We start from the raw sequence: 17,010 nt of genomic DNA, 5'->3' as shown, positions 1-17,010 counted from the left end.
CGCCTGCCGCCCCGCTCTCATCCGCTCCAAATCGTATACGATTGTCACACCCGCCACAGGAACAAGCTCACAAGCTCATCCGTGGCACATGGCAGCGTTACACTCTTCGTCGTCGTATGCATGGCATGGCATTCCTGCTCTTCTATCCTCGATGCCGCGGTCTGGTGCATGTCACCAGCATCCTGGCGAGCTTGGCACCATCTCTGTCTATCGATTACGCCGTGTTCCCCTTCACAGCACCACCACGTTCAACCTCGTATGGCGTAATCTCGTGAGCAGCACAGGAGGAATCAACAAGCCTAAGGCACCGCCACACGTTATGCTCTCGGTTGGGATGACGAAGCTCTTGGTCGGAGGACGGCCGCCGGGCTCAAGTGATGCCCTGTGCCTGTATCAGGTTTACCTAGTGATCCATGATTGAGCTCCATGCTCGCTGCCATCGTCGCCCAATAACCACGGCCCGACGACGCCCCATCCGCCATGCAGCTGCCTGCCATCGCGAGTTTTGGGCTGTCATTGTGCAATAAGTCGATCATGCATCAGGATCTGCCACTGTTCTTCGGGGATCGCTAGACAACGTGGGTCTCGGTGTAGCACCCATCACATGGGCAGTCATTTACCGGGATCAGGATCTAAGCGGACAATATGGGAAGGAATTCCCTACACCAAATCAGGCGAATATGAAGTTCATCTTGAACTTAGTGGTGTACCTGACTTTGATGGTAAAGAGGAGGCTCTGGAGAGGAAGATGCCGTGACAGCTCGCTCGGTACGTCCCTCGGGGCACTATTCCATTTATGGCAGGCGGTCAGTCTTCACTCCGCACTATTCCGTTTAGGGACAGATAGGTCCGACAATTCGGCGAAGCTCTTATCGCGACTAAAATTTCCAAAAACCTCACCTCAGTTCTCCTGGCCTGAGGTAGGACAGGGCATTTTGAGGCATTGCGGCCCACCGTTTTCATAGTCGCATTCTTAGTGCGACACCACATCGCCTTACACGAAAACTTCTAAATACTTTCACCCCCCCTAATATACACCCATAATGGCGGACTCGAACCCCACGCCGCCCGAGGTAAGCATCCAGCGGTCCCCATTACCATCACGAACCTCAAAACTGACAATGGCATCTCCCAGGCGGCCCCGAAAGCACCCACTCCTACCGCTGCGACAACAACCACAACAACAGCCACCTCCGCCGCAGAAGGCTACAAAGCCGCGAAACCGAATCCAGTCTGGCAAATGATGGGCCTCCGCGGCCCTCCCAAACGCCTACCCTCTCGGAACTGGCTCATCTTCCTCTCCCTCACAGGCGCCATCTCCTCCGCCATCATCTACGACAAGCGCGAAAAGAAGCGTGCCACAGCCCGCTGGGCCGCCGCCGTCTCCCCGCTCGCCAGCGAACCTGTTACCGATCCCTCTCAGCTGCCGCGCAAACTCACCGTCATCCTAGCCTCCCCGCCCGGCGACGGCTTGCGCGTCGCGCAGGACCACTTCATCGAGTACGTCAAGCCCATCCTCGCCGCGTCGGGTTTGGACTGGGAGTTTGTCCAGGGCCGGCAGCAAGGTGACGTCCGCGCCGCCGTGGCGGAGAAGATTCGGAGGCGAAGGAGCAGGGAGGAGAGGCCCGAGGTCGAGCTGCTCCCCACCGAGGAGAATATTCGCGACGCCATCCGCGCCAAGAACAACACACCCGAGTTCGAGGGTCCCGGAGGAGACATTGTTATCGGGCGTCACGCGTGGAAGGAGTACGTTCGCGGCCTACACGAGGGCTGGCTCGGTCCCCTCGACCCGCCTCCCAAGCCCGAGGTAATTTCTACCCCTGAGCAGCCCGCAGCATCAGAAGCGACCTCAGATTCTACAGCAACAGAAGCAGAGGGCGGTGCCGTGGAAGCAGAAAAGAAGGAGGAAGAAAAGCCCAAGGAAGAAGAAAAGAAATCAGACCGCCCTCGCCAACCCGTTCCCTACAACACCACGGCAGACTACTCAGCCTCCCACCTCCCTTCCACTCTCCCCACCGAATTCTCCCCCTCGGAACCGGTGCAATTCCCCCACCTCCTCGGCTTCGCCGGCACCTTCACCCGTATGGGTCGCTTCTTCAACCGCCGCCAGCTCGCAGACGACGTAGGCCGTCAAGTTGCGGCCGCCTGCTTCGCCCACGCCCGCGAATACCGCGACGCCGAACCCGAGACCGCCACAGATGACTCCTCCGCCCCCACGCCGTACGAACAACAGCGCGCTCTGGTGCATGAGGAACGCGACTGGGTCAAGTCTGTCTGGAAGCCCGTCGACGAGGCGACGGCCGACGAGGAGGAGAAGACCAAGGAGCGCATCTGGGCCTCGCCCATGATCATTGATCCGCGTATCGCGCAGCGTATGCGGCGGTTTGAGATCCGGGCTGAGGATGAGGAGCGCGCAAAGGGGATCGTCATCCCCGAGACGCAGATTGAGGGCTGGATCAAGGGCACGCTGCGGTCGTTGGGCACGTGGGGGTGGAGTGTCGTCAAGGGGGAGGAGCGTAAGGGGCCCAATGTCGGGAACATTGACGACGAGTAAAAGCTTTTCCTCGCTCTCTCTGTCCGTTTGTAAGACGAAGGAGAAGAGTTGGAGAAAAGAGATGATGTATAACTATCTTGGCCACCACCCCACACAGCTCTAGAGAAAGCGACTGGGTAGTGGAGGGTTCACAGCATATTGTAATTCTAGCTTGATGTTCTTCATTCTTTTTGCTTTTTCATGTATCTTCTTCCGTTTCGCTGCATGGACTGGAGCGCGGGAGGTTATCATAGACTATGGGTTCACTGGCCAAAATAATGCCATGAAGCCCTCCGCTTGTTACGAATATTACTGTACACTCCTCTTTCTTCCATCATGTTCTTTTCCCCGATAACCTTTCTGTCCAAATTGCATTGTGAGACTGTGGGTTCTTGCGGATAAGTTGTGTACTTGCTCGAGCTGGAGAACACGTCAAGCATGGGGCAGGTATCAATGTCTACAGATGAAGCAGCACCTCCATGATGATAGCACCCCGTCAAGTGCTCTGGCATAGAAATAACATGTCCCAGGATCCATCGGCCCATCTCCCCTCACTCATCGTCCGAATCAGATCCGTACGCAACAAGACTCGGCTTCCCCTTCACCGGTGCAGGCGCAGCTGTGGTCGTAGTCGTAGCCGCAGGCATAGGCACGGGCGGACTCCCCTTACCAACACTCTTCACCTGACCATCGCCCTTCTCGTCCGCCTTCTTCTCGTCCACCTTGTCCTCGCCCCCCTTCTCCCTCTTCACCCCAAATCCTCTCTCCCTCTCCTTCCTCCTCCTCTTCCTAGGCCCAACAGCCCACTCATCACCACCCTCCCCCTCACCACCCATCTCCTCCCCCTTCTCACCCTCCTCCTCCCCATCACCAGCCCTCTTCGCCCCCGTACCACCCCCCTGCGCCCTCCGAAAAGCAACAAGCCCCTCCTCCGTCTCCCTCCTAACCCTCTCCTCCTCAGCCTTTTTAGCCTCCCTAACCTCGTCCAAAAAATCAATCTCATCATCATCCAGCGCGCGAAACTGGTTCCGGATCTTATTCGCCTCCTCAAACGCAGCCTGCTTCGCGGCTTTGTTCGCCTGCAGGACGTCGTAAAGACTCTTCTCCCCGCCCTCGACGGACTTGACGCGCGCCTCCTCCCTACGCCTGCGTTCCGCGTCGAGTTCTTTCTGCACGAGGTCCCATTCGGCGCTCTTTTTGGATTCGGCGGCGGGTTTGGGCGCCGAGCCGGCGGTGCTCGCACCGGCGTTTGCTGCGGGCGTTGCGGTTGTGTCTTGGGGTACGGCCTCGCCTGTTTCGGCGTTGATGGCCCCCGCCGATACGAATCTCGACATCGTGTCTCGTGAGTTTTTTTCCCCCCTCTTCCTCTCTTTCTCTTCTTCCTCAAAAGTCGATTCTGCACCAGGTTCGATATTCGGACCCTTCTTCTAGGGCAGAATAGCAGAGAAAGGCTTCCGCGTCTGCAACAGAATGGAGAACGGAGGAATAACGGCCCAGGTTGATATGCTCCTTGAATCGATGTAAAGCAGCCTCTTTTTTTCCCCCTCGTCTTGAACCCCTTTGAGAGCTACTTGTCTTCCTGAACTTTTTGGATCTTGCTGTTGTTGGTCGGTTTGTCTGGGGTAAAGGCTAGGGTACAGCCGAGCACTCGTGTTGGCCGTCTTATGCTCAGTGAGGTAGGTGTTCGTAAGATACTCAGATTGGGAGCCTGGCGTCAGGCAAAATGACGCAAAGGTTCCAGTAAAAAGAATGGTCCTCAAGGTTTGGGTTATCACAAATTCTCTCTCTGATAGAGAAAAGATGTCCTTGAAGAAGACGTCTGTGGGCGAGTGAGTGCCTCAAGTGAGTGAGAGGATGAGGCCGAGGTCGAAGTTGAGAAGTTGGAGGAAAGTTGGCAAATGAGCGAATCAGGGAGCAGAAAATCACTGTACTCGTTGGAGTGGGGCAGCAATCCAATCAAAAGTAGGCTGGGTCACTTGGGTCATCAAGCACCACTCCAAGTCATCACACAATTCCTCCTCCCAAGACCTAATCTTCTTCTCATAGCACTTCAGATTCACGCCGCCGTCAAGTAATCTTTCATGTCACAATCGAAAAGTCTGAGACGAATGTGTTTGCTTCATCATGTTTTGTTATTTTGTTTAGTTGTCTAGGACTGTAGTGTCTTCACTAAGTAGGCCATGTCATTGTCGTCGCCCGTGGGTATGCCGTTGTGTGCTCCATCCGTTGTTTTCCTTTCCAATCTCGTCCTTTCGGCGAAAACTTTTTTCAATCCTACTAATGATGTAAACCACATCATAGCGTACCCGATACCCATGACGACGTGCCTACTCAACCAGCGGCCACTGGGCGACATACAAATCTAGCACCAGTCCCGACGGCTGCCTGGTTCGTTGGGTTCATATCCGTAAAACCACCACTCCCATCACCATCCACATGTCGAAGAGCAGATAACCTGCCTTCCCATAAACTGAATGTATCCAACCCCGATCCCAAACACTCTAGTGGATGCCGGTACAAGTTGGCATGAAGAGAAGATAAAAAAAAAAAAACGTCTAACAATGTCATGAACAGTCAAAAGGCGTAGAAACAGCAGTGGCCCTCTGACATTGTGCCTTCCGGGCAATGAGACGAGCCAGTGTGCCGAATGAACAAGAAATGCCACACAAAGTAAAAAGTAAAAGAGACTCCGTACCCACGTCCTGAAGGCTTTGCCTCCCATTTTTGATCAGTGAACATGAATGCAAAACACCTCCCCATGTTAAGTCTCCCCTTTTTTTTTCGTTCTCGCAAGTAGAAAATCGTATGCCCGCGCAAAGCCAGCCAGTAAAGTGAAATGTGATCCTATGTACCCTTTACTTGATGCACTTCGTCCTTTCTTTTTGGAGGGGGCGACGCCGACAAGGCGCCAATGACCGCGAGGTCTTGTCAAATTGAGAGCTGGAATTTCCGCCTTGCGCAGACGGAATGCAAGCCGGGATAGGGAACCGAGTTGTTGCCGAACAGGTTGAATTACAGGAAAACAAGTTTGTCTCTTTGGCGTGCCACAAAGGAAATGGATGTCGCTGGTGGTAGGTAATCGTCGGGGGGACTCGGGAATCGAAACTCGTAGAGTTGCTGTCGCGGGTAATGACCGATCGGAACCATAAGTCGATGTTCGAAGATTGAGCAGTGAGGGGAATGCCAAGAGACTACCACCACCATCACACCAAACAAAAATACAGCCAAAGGATCTATTGAAATGAAAACTCCGTGGGGATCGCGAATGGCGACCGTGGGACGCCAGTGATGAATTTATCCGTATACCAGGGGAGAAAGAATTAAAGAAATATGTCATTAGGGGTCGCAGCCGCGCGTCGTGACCATCCACCTCCAAACGCATTGTGGCTGCGAGACAATCTAGTAGCCAAGTCAATCGCGTGTGGCAGCGATGGTATCGAGTGAGGGCAAACGTGCCCGTGTCGTGAAGTCGAATGCCGACGTGTAGACCATTCGGTCAAATAACCGCTTCTTTCGGTTCTCGTCGTGAGAGGGTATCTGAAGAATGCAAATGTATCGTTCATGCCAGAAAAAAAACAAAGTCCGCGTCTCCGGTGACGCTAGACCTCCCAAACTTTTCCGATAGCAAAAATCTCTTCCAGTTTCGTAAGGCGATTGAGTGAATCTGCCAGATATCGCCACAACTTTAGCCCATTACAGGCTGGCCAAAGCTAGGGTGGGCAAAGTACGATGATGCCTTGGTAGGACCAACGCAGTTCGCACAGCTACACTCCGCAACACCGTGCTCCCACATGGTTTGCTGGTAACCATAGTGTCCAGGGAAGTTTTGTTGGTTGTGGCGGTGACCATAGTAGTTGTGCGATGGCTGCTGATAGCGGGTGTTCCACTGGCCAGTGGTAGCGGCCTGGGAGAACCAATCGTTGTAGCGAGCGTTGGTAGAGGTGGCTGAATTAATGTACTCGGGCGTGCCATAGCCAGAATCGGGAGGAGTGAGCGGGGCATTCTGCCAATTCCAGTTGCCGCCGTAGGCTTGCTGATGAGCCAACTCGTTGCGCTTGATAGCCTCGTAGCGCTCGTATTCAGCCGCCTGCTGCTGAACAAACGTATGATAGGAGGATCGTCCACCGTATCTGTTGTTGATGTTGGTGTCGATGGCGGGGACGAGTCTCTCGCGGGTGACTCTTGCCGCAGCCTGGTCCTTTAGGATCTTCCATTCATCCCAGCTGGTGAGCCAAGCCTTGTAGTCCGCGCTGTAATCCAGGTTGACGTAGAGACGCCAGCCGGATTGCTCGAGCCACTCGTGTTCCAGAGCGTTGAGCTCAGCGACGGGGATGCCGCTCACCTCAGACCAAGAACGGTTCTGGAAGGTGTTGTCGTCCAAAAACTTGCTTCCAAGCAGGAGGGAAACGGTCAGCATGCGCCAAACCTGTCCCTCGGGTACAGTGTACGAGGGGTTGTTCTGCTTGAGGGTGTTGACCCGCTTCGCCAGGTAGTTCATGCCGAGGAGAATGGTGCTCTTGGGCAATCTCGTCGATGAGAGGATCTGCGAGACGAACTTGCGGAACGGGGGCGTGACGGCCGTGGTCGACAGCGGCATAACAACGCGGGTGGCCATCTCGGCAACGAACTCGGCCATTTGGTCGACCTCATAGTCGAGGACGGCACAGACACCTCCGGGCATGATGGCGGTATTGAGTGGCGTCCGACGAAGATCGAATGTAGATCTTTGTCGGGTTGAGGATACTGCTCGATGTACTCGGAAGAGACACTTAGCAGTGGGAGAAATGCCGCGTCGAGCTAGCGATGGTTGTCCAAGGCCGATGGAAGTCGGTGTGTCGGTTGGGTGAGAGGGTTGGTGACACGAGCCCTTAGTAGCTGCGAATAGCCATCAAGGGTTGAAATCGCGACGAGGGGAGGAGCAACAAGACGTCTAGAGATCGGATCGATGAAAAAGGTGCAGCAGTCGTGTCGCTAATTGAGGACGGCTGAAAGACCCAGCGAAAGATATGTATCTTGGGCGGAGGAAGAGATGCAGTGATGGCTGACTCGGGAAAAGGATGCTTGAACGGAGAAAGGTCGTCGAGGGCGTCAGAGGAGTTCTAAGGGCCGCAATAGAAGGGACGAAGAAAGTTGTGCAAATGAAATGGAAAGCCGCAGCTCTGTCCTGTTTGGTGAATGGTCAGCGAGAATATCCAGGAAATCAAAAAACTTTGACTGTCTGTGCCTTGAGTCTGATACACAAGCTTCGTCGAACGATGCGTCAAGTAGTGGCGGGCCGGTATTGGAGTGAGGAAATGCTGGGAGGCGACGTAGGCGACAGCGGCAGGGAAGGGGGTCCCCTGTGGTCAACCAATGCAGTGGCCATCGTGTAGCTCCAGCGCACCAGCATGGAGGAAACATTTGCTGCTGCTTGAATGTGGCCGTTTGGGACTGCAGTGCTTAAAACCAAGGGCTGGTCATTGACTGAGGCCGGTTCGATCGTAGCACATGGGTGGCAGAACGTCTCCAGACCATACCGAAGCATGCCTTCTATCGATACCGCATGTGGAATTCGATCGCATTTCGGGCGTCGAGTAGTTGGATGAAGCTTGTGTACCAGGCTCTCCAGGATGACTCTGGATAGATTGGAGGTTCACACTGTTGGGATTGTAGCTTACCTTGAGGAAGGTGACCGTAAACAGGTGTGCGAATTCGAAAAGGACGGTGTAACTTGGAGATGTTCCAAGTGTCGAGCAGCAGACGCGATCAAGTCGACTCGATTTGTTACGTTCTTGCTCAGTGTCGTGCACCTAAAACGTAGTCGGGCCTGTACGGGGGGCAGGCGGGCGGTTGTTGTAGAGAGGCGACAATCGAATTCGACAATATCGTGCAGTAGAGGAGATGAGAGATGAGAACCTGAATCCTGAGTTGTCGACGACTTTGGATGGAGATATCGTGCAGAGTCGAGGACAGGGGATTTCGTCGTGATACGGCGGATTCGGAGGTTTGAAAAGAGAAGAAGGTTTCGGGGAGGGGAGAGAAGGAGGAATAAAGTCGGACAAGAAGAATCTCGAGGAGTGAGAATGGATGGGACGGGTTGGGATGGATGGGATGGAGATGGGGAGAGAGAGAGAAATGGGGACGGGGGTGAGGATGTAAAGTGGAGAGAGGAATGATGGCGGCGTGCGTGTGAATGGAGGCGAGAGAGGGCGAAGTTGAGTGAGAGAAGGGTGGAAGGGGTGGTGGAAGGGGCGGTAGCAGCCCAGTAGTCGGGTGGTGTACGGAGTGCGGATAGGTACCTGAGGACCCAGGACTCAGGTAGCCCAGACGAGCCCGGTACCTGGCCGTGGTACCTTGTTCCTTGGGATGAAGCCAGTACCTATGCGGCAAAAAGCCGGTGACGGGTACTTTGAGGGACTAGGTAGGAGGACCAAGAAAACGGGGTGACAGTGACGGAGTGGACAGCCCGGCAGCAAAGTGGGCACCCATCGGTTCCATACTCTGTGCGGTGCACCTGGGCTGTCAGTGTAAAGGTACCTCCAGCAAAGTACCTCAATACTTTCCTACCGCCCTGGAGGAACCAGGCCAGAAGAAACAGGAGCGGACCTGGAGGGAATTAAAAAAAAAACTCACACACTGCAGCAAGCACCACCCACCTTTTCTGGACACTAGGGGAATTGAGGAATAGAACATCGTGTCGATTGACGGTTCAGCAATATGAAGTATCTTTCGCTGACATTACGTAGTAAGGTATTATGTATTCTTTCCACACCAGAGGTCCCACGGGCAGCTTGTACAGTTTGAATGTACACCTCAGAGAGACAAGACGAGACGAGACGAGAAGGGGATTACAAGTGTTCAGCTGGCAGCACAGGGTAGGTACTTGGGGCAAGAGTACAGAGTAGAACAGGGCATTTGTAGGTACTCTGACACGGGCACCTTAACACAGGAATGACCGGTTGTGAGCAGCAGTGTTCGGATAGTGTATGTAGGTAGGTATGTACTCCGTACTACGTAGGTCTCGCTGATCGTGGGATGGGCAGTGCCGTGTCTGGATGGCTCTATGTACGGAGTACTCCTCGCCGTGTCGACTGGTACAAGTAGACAAAAGAGCAATTTGGGACACATTGGCAACGGGGATGAGAAGGGGACGGCAAGAGTGGTGCTACAAGAGTGTGGTTGGCAACTGCCCATGGCCACCCCCCCGCTCACTTCGGTGGTGAGAGCCAGACACGGAATTACATAGTAGACTGGAATTACAAACTCGAGCAGTATGGAAAAAATGCGTTACAACGAAAATTAAAATAAAAAACATGATGGATGATCAAATGAGAAAAGGAAGAAAAAAAAAAACATGGGCGGGCCTTGGATTGGATCGAACGTGGAGACGACAGGGTGACTGGCTCCGACGGACCACGACGCTAAAAGAAGGTACGGAGGTACTTCGTCATCGGGACAAGCGAGGGATCGATACGTATCTCCCGACCCCCGTTTTAGGACAGAAAAGGGCGGCACCGGATGATTGAGGACGAGTGTGGGTTTCAATCTTCAGATTGGACGTCAAAGTTGAAAGAGGGAAGGGGGCACTCTTGCCCCCGGCTCCACTCTCACCTTCCATGAGTCCACGACACGACACCGCTCCTGCTGCGAAGCAACCGGGGGGGCCACGCTGGAGGGGGAAGGAACTGGGCATCGACCAGTCATTAGCCGTTGTTTGGTGATGGTCCAGGGAAAGTGCTGCTGGGTGGGTGGATCACTGGACCGCCAACCGCCATTGTACACCTCACGCCGGACGGGCACTCACTTTCCATTTCGATGCATGGATTTATTTCACTTGCGCTCACCACTTTGTGAGTACCTATCTGTGTGTTGAACTTGGGTCAAGGTGGTGGTGGTGTTGGGTGAGTGAACTCTGCTGTCTGAGGCAGCAACATAATTGGCCTAGCTCTAGCATTGGATTCCCCATGCTGCACATCTGTCTCTGCCTTTCATTAACCCTCTCATTCATGGAGGGACGGCAGTCAGTTGGGTTGAAATGCCTGAGAGCAGCCAAAAACATGACTGGGACATCAACATGTTGCAGGTGTATCCGTGCCTTGGGTGCAGGTGCAGGTGCAAGGGCCACTTGCCAGTTGTGACAGGGAGTTATCTATGGCTTTACAATAAAGAGGCAGGCAGGCGCGGGAGAGAGCAGGACTGCAGGAGACGTAGGCGGCAAAAAGGGCAGGAAGGAAGGAGAGACCACGCTCGAGACAGTCGAGACAGTCGAGGCAGCGCAGGAAGCAGCAGCCCGAAGGCAGGAAGGAAGAGGAGCCACTGGCCAGGACTCAGGAGGGCGGTACGGAAGACAGGAGGCAGGGGGTGGGCCACACCTGCAGCATCGCACCTGCCCTGCACCTGCCTGCACCTCACTCCTGGCACTCACACACTGCAGGAGCGCTGGCCGGTGTCTCGCCCTCCTGCCTCTGCTCCCACGCTCCTTCCTGCTCCTGGGCTGGTTGGCTCCTGCTCTGTTGTTATTATGGCTTGTTGCTGGATGGCTGGCTGCCGCCCTCCTCGAACCTGACCTTCCTGGCCAGTCCTGCTTGGCCACTTCCTCCAATCAAATCGGGCTTGGTGGAGTCCAAGGCACTGCCTGGGGGTGCACGTCTCAATGGCCCGAAGTTGGTGGTGTCTCTGTAGCAAAGCTCACGCTAAAACATAACCACGACACAGAGCAGCCAAAAGTTCGAACCTCTCGTCATGGAAATGGAAGAACATGGACAATTCGGTGGTGTACCAGAGAGACTGGCACGACGCGAGAGAGGTGAGACCGCTCTTGACAAGAGAGGCTACGCTGTATCTGTGTCGTTGACTGCCTTTCTTGCAAACCATCAGTGAAATGACAGGACAAACTTCGAGTGCCTACTCTTCCTGTCACATCGTGGCATCACTGCAGCAAAGTCGATAGCATGGCATGCACGTGAGAGGACCAACGGCAATGAGAAAAAGCAAAGCTGACTGTCAGATAGGCTTCATCCACAAGGAAACAATGACAGCTCACAATACCTACCATCAATGGCAGCTTCGATCTGATTTCCATAGTCACCCGTCGTCCGGCACACGAGCACAAGTGACGACGAACAACAATCATTCAATAGTCTGCCGTATCTGCTGTATCTGGTCTACCTGACGACGAACCAAACTGCCCTGGCGACGACGTCGTCTACATAGTACGCATAACACAGTAGTCGAACGCACACCAAGGCATCCGCACCATCTTGAATCTTTCCGAGTCTCCCTTCCCATATCCATGCGGATCGAGTAACCAGCATACCTCTCACACCCCCGGGTGCACCATGGAAACAAAAGCCAAACAGGTCATTCGGCGCGCAAGGAAAAAAAAAAAGTCGTTAATGGCGGTTCGGCTCTAGCGTTCCTTGAGAATGGGATGCCCCAGTCTCGCAAGGCTTCTAGATGTACTACAGAGTATTGGGCTAGCCTTGTGCAATTTGTGCCAGTCGCCTGTACCTTGCATATGGGTCAAGGAGGCTGGGATGTCGCGACTATAGCAGGTACTCGTATCAACAAGATGCACCGAGGCAACCTGTGAGGTACCTTTTCCCCCCTCCACCAGCACCGACAAGCATCATCTCTTTGGCTTGACCGCTGACCGCCTTGGTCGCAGCTCTCGGCACCTCTGAGATTCTCTGGGTCTAACCAGTGACGATTCCCGCGACCCCGTTTGGCGGCTGCATCGCCCTGGTCCTCATCTTCCACATTCACACTTCATCCCTGAGAGCGTCCTGGGCAGCCCAGCCTAGGCCACAGACCTGACAGAGGACTGGTCCTTTCGATAGCAATTACCTAGCAACAAGCCTCCATACTCAACGAGTTTGGTTTCGCAGTCATCCACAGCCCACACGCAACACTCGCACCAGGGGCAAGGGCAGGGCAATTAACCAAGCACCAGTGTGACACTGGGCACTCTCTGCTCTCTGCGTCTCTGCCGTGGGCTCTCCGTGACTCCGTCTCTTGCTTCTGGGCAATGGCCTTTTCTTAATTCGGGGTTCGGCGAATGGGAGTTCAGGGCCCATCACACTTGGCCTGCATTTCCGACTGCAATGGGCAAGGGACAGTCTGAGTCGGTGGACTGTGCCCATCATCCGATCTGCTGGGTGATCTCTGTGGCCTGGTCGCCGCCCGAGGGTCCCAAAGACGGGCAGCACGCAGTTTGTCCTTCTCAGAGTGCGAGTCTGAGCTTGCACCTGTCTTCCCCAGCCAAAATCATCCCCCAGTCCGGTAGCCCGGACTCCCAGGTTTGCTGGGCAGGCTATGACGACGGCAGAGCACCCACTCACGAATCACCGTCACCATACCGACCACTAACGCATTGAACGGCCAGCGCCTGGCGGATATTGGCCGTGATGAGGCGTTAAGAGGTCTCGCTCCTTGTGCCTCGCATTTGCCTCACCTTCGGCCCATTGCTACGGTTTTCTTTGCCAGGCCCGCCTAGGATGAGATGGATCATGGATGGGATCGGCGCTGATCTCGACATGTTGGAAACACCACCGGTGAGCGAGGCAAGGGCTGCTATTCGTATGTGTTCGACTATTCGTACAACCATCTTCATCTCTGCGGCTTGCCTCGGGAGCATCGCCTCCGACACCACCTGTCTTGACCAGAGTACGCAGGGTATTCCCGTCGCAGGGTCAGGTCCGTATTGCCTTAGCTAAGCCGCACCGAGCGTTGAGAGGGTGCGACATCCAGTACGACGCGCAGTCAACTATTCGTATATCCAGTTCGCTTCATCGAGACGAGGCTACCTCGTGATTTCATGTGTGCGTATCTCAGTCTCAGTTGCCTCCGTGCCTCTGTCCCGCTACCTAATCAACATTTTCTAGCAAACGTGGCAGTCAATTCCCAAACCTCTTCGGGCCACGCGGGCGAAACCCTGTCACGAAGTACAGAGGTTCGTAGCAAAACACAAAATGGATTTCCAATTTCACCGCACCAAGATTCATTCCTGCAGCTCATCAGTGACCACCAGTGCCACCGTCCATTCGTCGAAGACAGCGGTGGCTTGCCGGGAGCCCAGCACCTAGCCAAACGCGGCATTTTCACATTTGGCATTATCGTCTCTACCCGCAGCAAGGCCCAGCAAAAACAAAGCTTTACGGATACGTACTGCAAATGTGAGTATATTGCATTTTCATCTTCTGCCGGCTTGGAAGTTGGATGAGATTGCAGCGGAGGAAGAGAAATACCGCACGCTCCACTCTCCGAGGCACCGTCCTAGATACAGTGCCCAGACGCCTCTCTCAATTCAGTTCTGTCATCTACAGACTAGCAGCACCCCCGAGGGTAATTGAGAGCGGAAGGGCTCCACCGGCCAAACGTGACTGGCACACAGGAAACAATTTCACACTCTCTGAAGTCTGGACGGCAACCGGTAGCTGTGTGTCCGGATGATGATCCTCCTACGCGCCTCACACACAAACCAAACATTATCAGGCGCGTTGCTTTCACCAGTCTTGTCGCCTCGGGTCGCGGCTCACCTCCGGCAGGGCAGTTGTGTTTCCTCCTCGACTCCTGCCACTGCAATTCAAACATTTTGCTCTTCAGCCTGAGGGTATTCATACAGGTTTTGAATACGGTGACAAAATGCTGGTGGTCGAGGAATCCTCCACCTAAGCCAGGCGCATTGCAATCTGGAGAAAGAAGCCATTATGCAGACACCGTACTGGACTTTCGCTTTCACGGTTAGCGAGTAGCTGCGACGCGCTCGGTGCTCTCGTGGCCCGTTAAGAGTTCTCAAACCATGTTTGGCCCTCGCCACTCAGTTTATTCAGGGGTCAAAAGGCTGGATCATCCGTGCCATCGCAGTACGGATACTAATTACCAGGAATCAAGAATTCATAATCCACTCAGGTGAGATCCGGGCACGCATCCAGGGCCATCGCTGCCGTGCAGCCAACAAACCATCCAGCTTCCCAAGTTCATGGTCTTCAGCAACGACGACCTCGAATCACGTGCCTTGGATACCAAGCCCAGGAGGATGGTTAACAGCGTCGCATCTCCAGCAAGTCAACGCACGCCGTGGTCACAAGTGAGACTTGTCTTCTCAGGTGCATGAACCAGCATTGCTACTTCGCACGCAACACGATACGGTTGACAGAAGCAAGATATCATCATCCACAACCTGGCGAGGCATCGAGGCATCGACTTGGAAATGAGAAAGCCTCCCCAGCCCTGCGCTTGGTTGCCGCTGGAGACAATGCCCATTCCCCGGATATGAGCAGGCTGCATGGCTTGGAGAATTCAAATGTCGACCCTGTGATTGGGCAACCTCACAAACTCTTGGGCGGTCTGCATGGCCATCCATGCGCTACAACGTCCACGAATTTCCAGCCCTGCGTTCAAACGGCGCTCACCGTTGTATCAACGGGAAAAGAGGAAGAAACCCTTTCGAGACCTCGGAGTATCGTTGTGCCTTCGTCCAAAGTACACTATCAGCATGTCGTGGCAGTACAGACAGAGAACTTGCTTTAAGGCCATTGCCATAGGTTGACGTGAGCTACCCTTAACTAGGAGTTCTCGTGTTCCCAACACCGGTGGCAACCTTCATTGTGCTTTGAAATGGCTCGATACCCGCAAATACAGTATACAAAGAAGAAGAACTTGGAAGTTGGAAGGGATTCGCATTGTTGCATTTCATCGCGAGTCAGGGTGAAGCTGACCCGCTGCTCGAGAAGCAAAATGTTGGCTCAGTCTTTTGAGACTCGGTGTAGGGAGTACGACCGCTCAGACGTTCGACCTATCAGGCGCCTTCATTATCACCAGCTCAAGACCGACCGGTAGACCCGGCTCTACACAGCTGCACGCCCCGGGGTGCAGCTGGCCAAAGACACAGTGCATCTTCTTTCTATCATGGATCTTTCGGCCTAGCGGTGCCCCCTTGAACGAGGTGTCTAGGGCGGTGCCTCGTGTTAACCACCCCGTGGACCGCCGCAAGTTCGCAACCCTAGAGGGGTTCCTGGCAGGCTGGCAAAGAATCTCCAGACTCCATCAACATGCAGGACGTGATACAACGAGAAATTCTCAGGCTCAGCCACCTGACGGGAACACTTTCACGAGGGAAGGCGCTGGCGATCTGAAGTGCCCTTCTAAGCCTACGGTATACAGCACCTAAGGTGTTCGACGCATTCAGCTGAGTCCGGTCCGCTGTGCAAGGCATTTTACGGAGAAAATTCGCGGTCCTGCCGTCGAACACAACAGGCCGAGGAAATACATAGCAAGCGCGCCAGGTCTGCCATTGCCAGGCCCAAGCTGGTTCTCCTGGTTTGGCACGCGGCTGGCCGTCACTGACATACTGCGGACGGATAGTGACACCCAATTAAGGCTCCCCTTGCACCGCCGCCTATTCTATGAATATCTCGGCCTTTCAACCACGCCGACAACTGACCACGACGCTATGAGATGCTAGGGGTTTTGCTTTGGACCCTGAAAACCAAGTCTCAACACGGAATGACAGCCGGTCTCCCTTGGTCTCTTCCAAGGAAGGGTTCAGACTCCACGCCGAACTCTACGGGCAATCGTGTTGACAACTCATCCGCTATGAATGATCATCTGGTGGGAAGACAAAGCACTACGGAGTCAGAGTGGTGTATCAGGAAACCAGTCGCCCAGTCTCCGGCGAGTAGTCGTCACCTATTTGGTGTCACTAGGTTCCAGGCCCGAAGATCGGGTGGGATTTCATCACACCAATACCAACAAACTGCACCGAATTTTATCGATGGCCCACAGACGCAGAGAAGACGCAAAGGCTAAAGTGGTCTTTCTCCAAACTTGTCGTGCCTGTCGTGCCTGTCCAAGGGTCCAACTCCACCATCCGCCTCTAGCGGGTGGCAGGGCACGAGGGCCCCATCATGTGGATGCTCAACCTGGGCCAGCCGAAAAGCTATCGATTCGACCTTTTTTTCTTTTCTGGGACTATTTTTGCGGCCTATCCTAGTTTCTCGATGGATCCCCTCTTTTCTGAGAGGGCACAAGCCAGCCTCTACAGGATTACCTGCAGAATGGGGCTTTTGGGCATCTTCACCGCAACTAGGTTCGAGGGGAACCCGGGCTGGACATGGCGAGAGCTCCAGAATCCAACCCGATCAGATGCCCCTCGCGGTCAGGACCCGTTGCGATACCACGTACTCTGCATCCGTACAGACGACGAAGACTCCTGGTCTCTTTCTGTACGTCTGCCTTTCCAATATCGTTCATTGCATACCAAGGACAAGGCAACCGCAGTTGCCGATGGCACCCTGACGCGGAGATGGCCATAGGAAGGCCCCCACACGATGCTCAACAGAGTGATAGGCGACAGCATCAAAGTCTCTAGATCGATTGTTAGGATTTGGCCAGCTTGAATCAGGGACACCGATCCGGGACGTTGACGATGTCAAAACTTGTCCAAACTTTCCGCTAGTCTTTGCTAAGAAATAAAAAAAATGCACGTCGACGAGAAT

The 17,010-nt window shown here is 54.3% G+C and overlaps 7 protein-coding genes across 7 annotated transcripts; 5 read left to right on the top strand and 2 right to left on the bottom strand.

Annotated features, from left to right (window-relative positions):
- Positions 1-1,043: 1,043 nt before the first annotated feature.
- Positions 1,044-2,554, top strand: CCOS01_04249 (uncharacterized protein; the record flags this gene model as incomplete). Its single annotated transcript, XM_060452431.1, has 2 exons — positions 1,044-1,073; positions 1,136-2,554. 2 exons carry the CDS (start codon positions 1,044-1,046, stop codon positions 2,552-2,554), a joined length of 1,449 nt encoding a protein of 482 aa, XP_060316389.1.
- A 530-nt stretch (positions 2,555-3,084) lies between these two features.
- CCOS01_04248 (uncharacterized protein) lies at positions 3,085-3,867 on the bottom strand (the record flags this gene model as incomplete). The annotated part of the gene is made up of 1 exon (XM_060452430.1): positions 3,085-3,867. The coding sequence occupies one exon, from the start codon at positions 3,865-3,867 to the stop codon at positions 3,085-3,087; it is 783 nt and encodes a 260-aa protein (XP_060316388.1).
- Positions 3,868-6,218: 2,351 nt separating this feature from the next.
- On the bottom strand, positions 6,219-7,214 carry CCOS01_04247 (meiotically up-regulated 80 protein; the record flags this gene model as incomplete). The annotated part of the gene is made up of 1 exon (XM_060452429.1): positions 6,219-7,214. One exon carries the CDS (start codon positions 7,212-7,214, stop codon positions 6,219-6,221), a length of 996 nt encoding a protein of 331 aa, XP_060316387.1.
- A 3,544-nt stretch (positions 7,215-10,758) lies between these two features.
- Positions 10,759-11,684, top strand: CCOS01_04246 (uncharacterized protein; the record flags this gene model as incomplete). The annotated part of the gene is made up of 3 exons (XM_060452428.1): positions 10,759-11,193; positions 11,228-11,318; positions 11,653-11,684. Coding segments are annotated over 3 exons (558 nt in total), but the record flags the coding sequence as incomplete, so codon positions are not given.
- A 1,324-nt stretch (positions 11,685-13,008) lies between these two features.
- CCOS01_04245 (uncharacterized protein) lies at positions 13,009-13,733 on the top strand (the record flags this gene model as incomplete). Its single annotated transcript, XM_060452427.1, has 2 exons — positions 13,009-13,207; positions 13,294-13,733. 2 exons carry the CDS (start codon positions 13,009-13,011, stop codon positions 13,731-13,733), a joined length of 639 nt encoding a protein of 212 aa, XP_060316385.1.
- A 759-nt stretch (positions 13,734-14,492) lies between these two features.
- CCOS01_04244 (uncharacterized protein) lies at positions 14,493-15,270 on the top strand (the record flags this gene model as incomplete). The annotated part of the gene is made up of 3 exons (XM_060452426.1): positions 14,493-14,619; positions 14,670-15,011; positions 15,155-15,270. The coding sequence occupies 3 exons, from the start codon at positions 14,493-14,495 to the stop codon at positions 15,268-15,270; spliced, it is 585 nt and encodes a 194-aa protein (XP_060316384.1).
- Positions 15,271-16,419: 1,149 nt separating this feature from the next.
- On the top strand, positions 16,420-16,827 carry CCOS01_04243 (uncharacterized protein; the record flags this gene model as incomplete). The annotated part of the gene is made up of 1 exon (XM_060452425.1): positions 16,420-16,827. The coding sequence occupies one exon, from the start codon at positions 16,420-16,422 to the stop codon at positions 16,825-16,827; it is 408 nt and encodes a 135-aa protein (XP_060316383.1).
- Positions 16,828-17,010: the final 183 nt, after the last annotated feature.

The sequence above is a fragment of the Colletotrichum costaricense genome (assembly GCF_030867565.1).
Source record: "Colletotrichum costaricense strain IMI 309622 chromosome Unknown Scaffold_4.1, whole genome shotgun sequence".
Lineage (NCBI taxonomy): Eukaryota > Fungi > Ascomycota > Sordariomycetes > Glomerellales > Glomerellaceae > Colletotrichum > Colletotrichum costaricense.
This window is presented reverse-complemented; position numbering and strand designations above follow the sequence as displayed.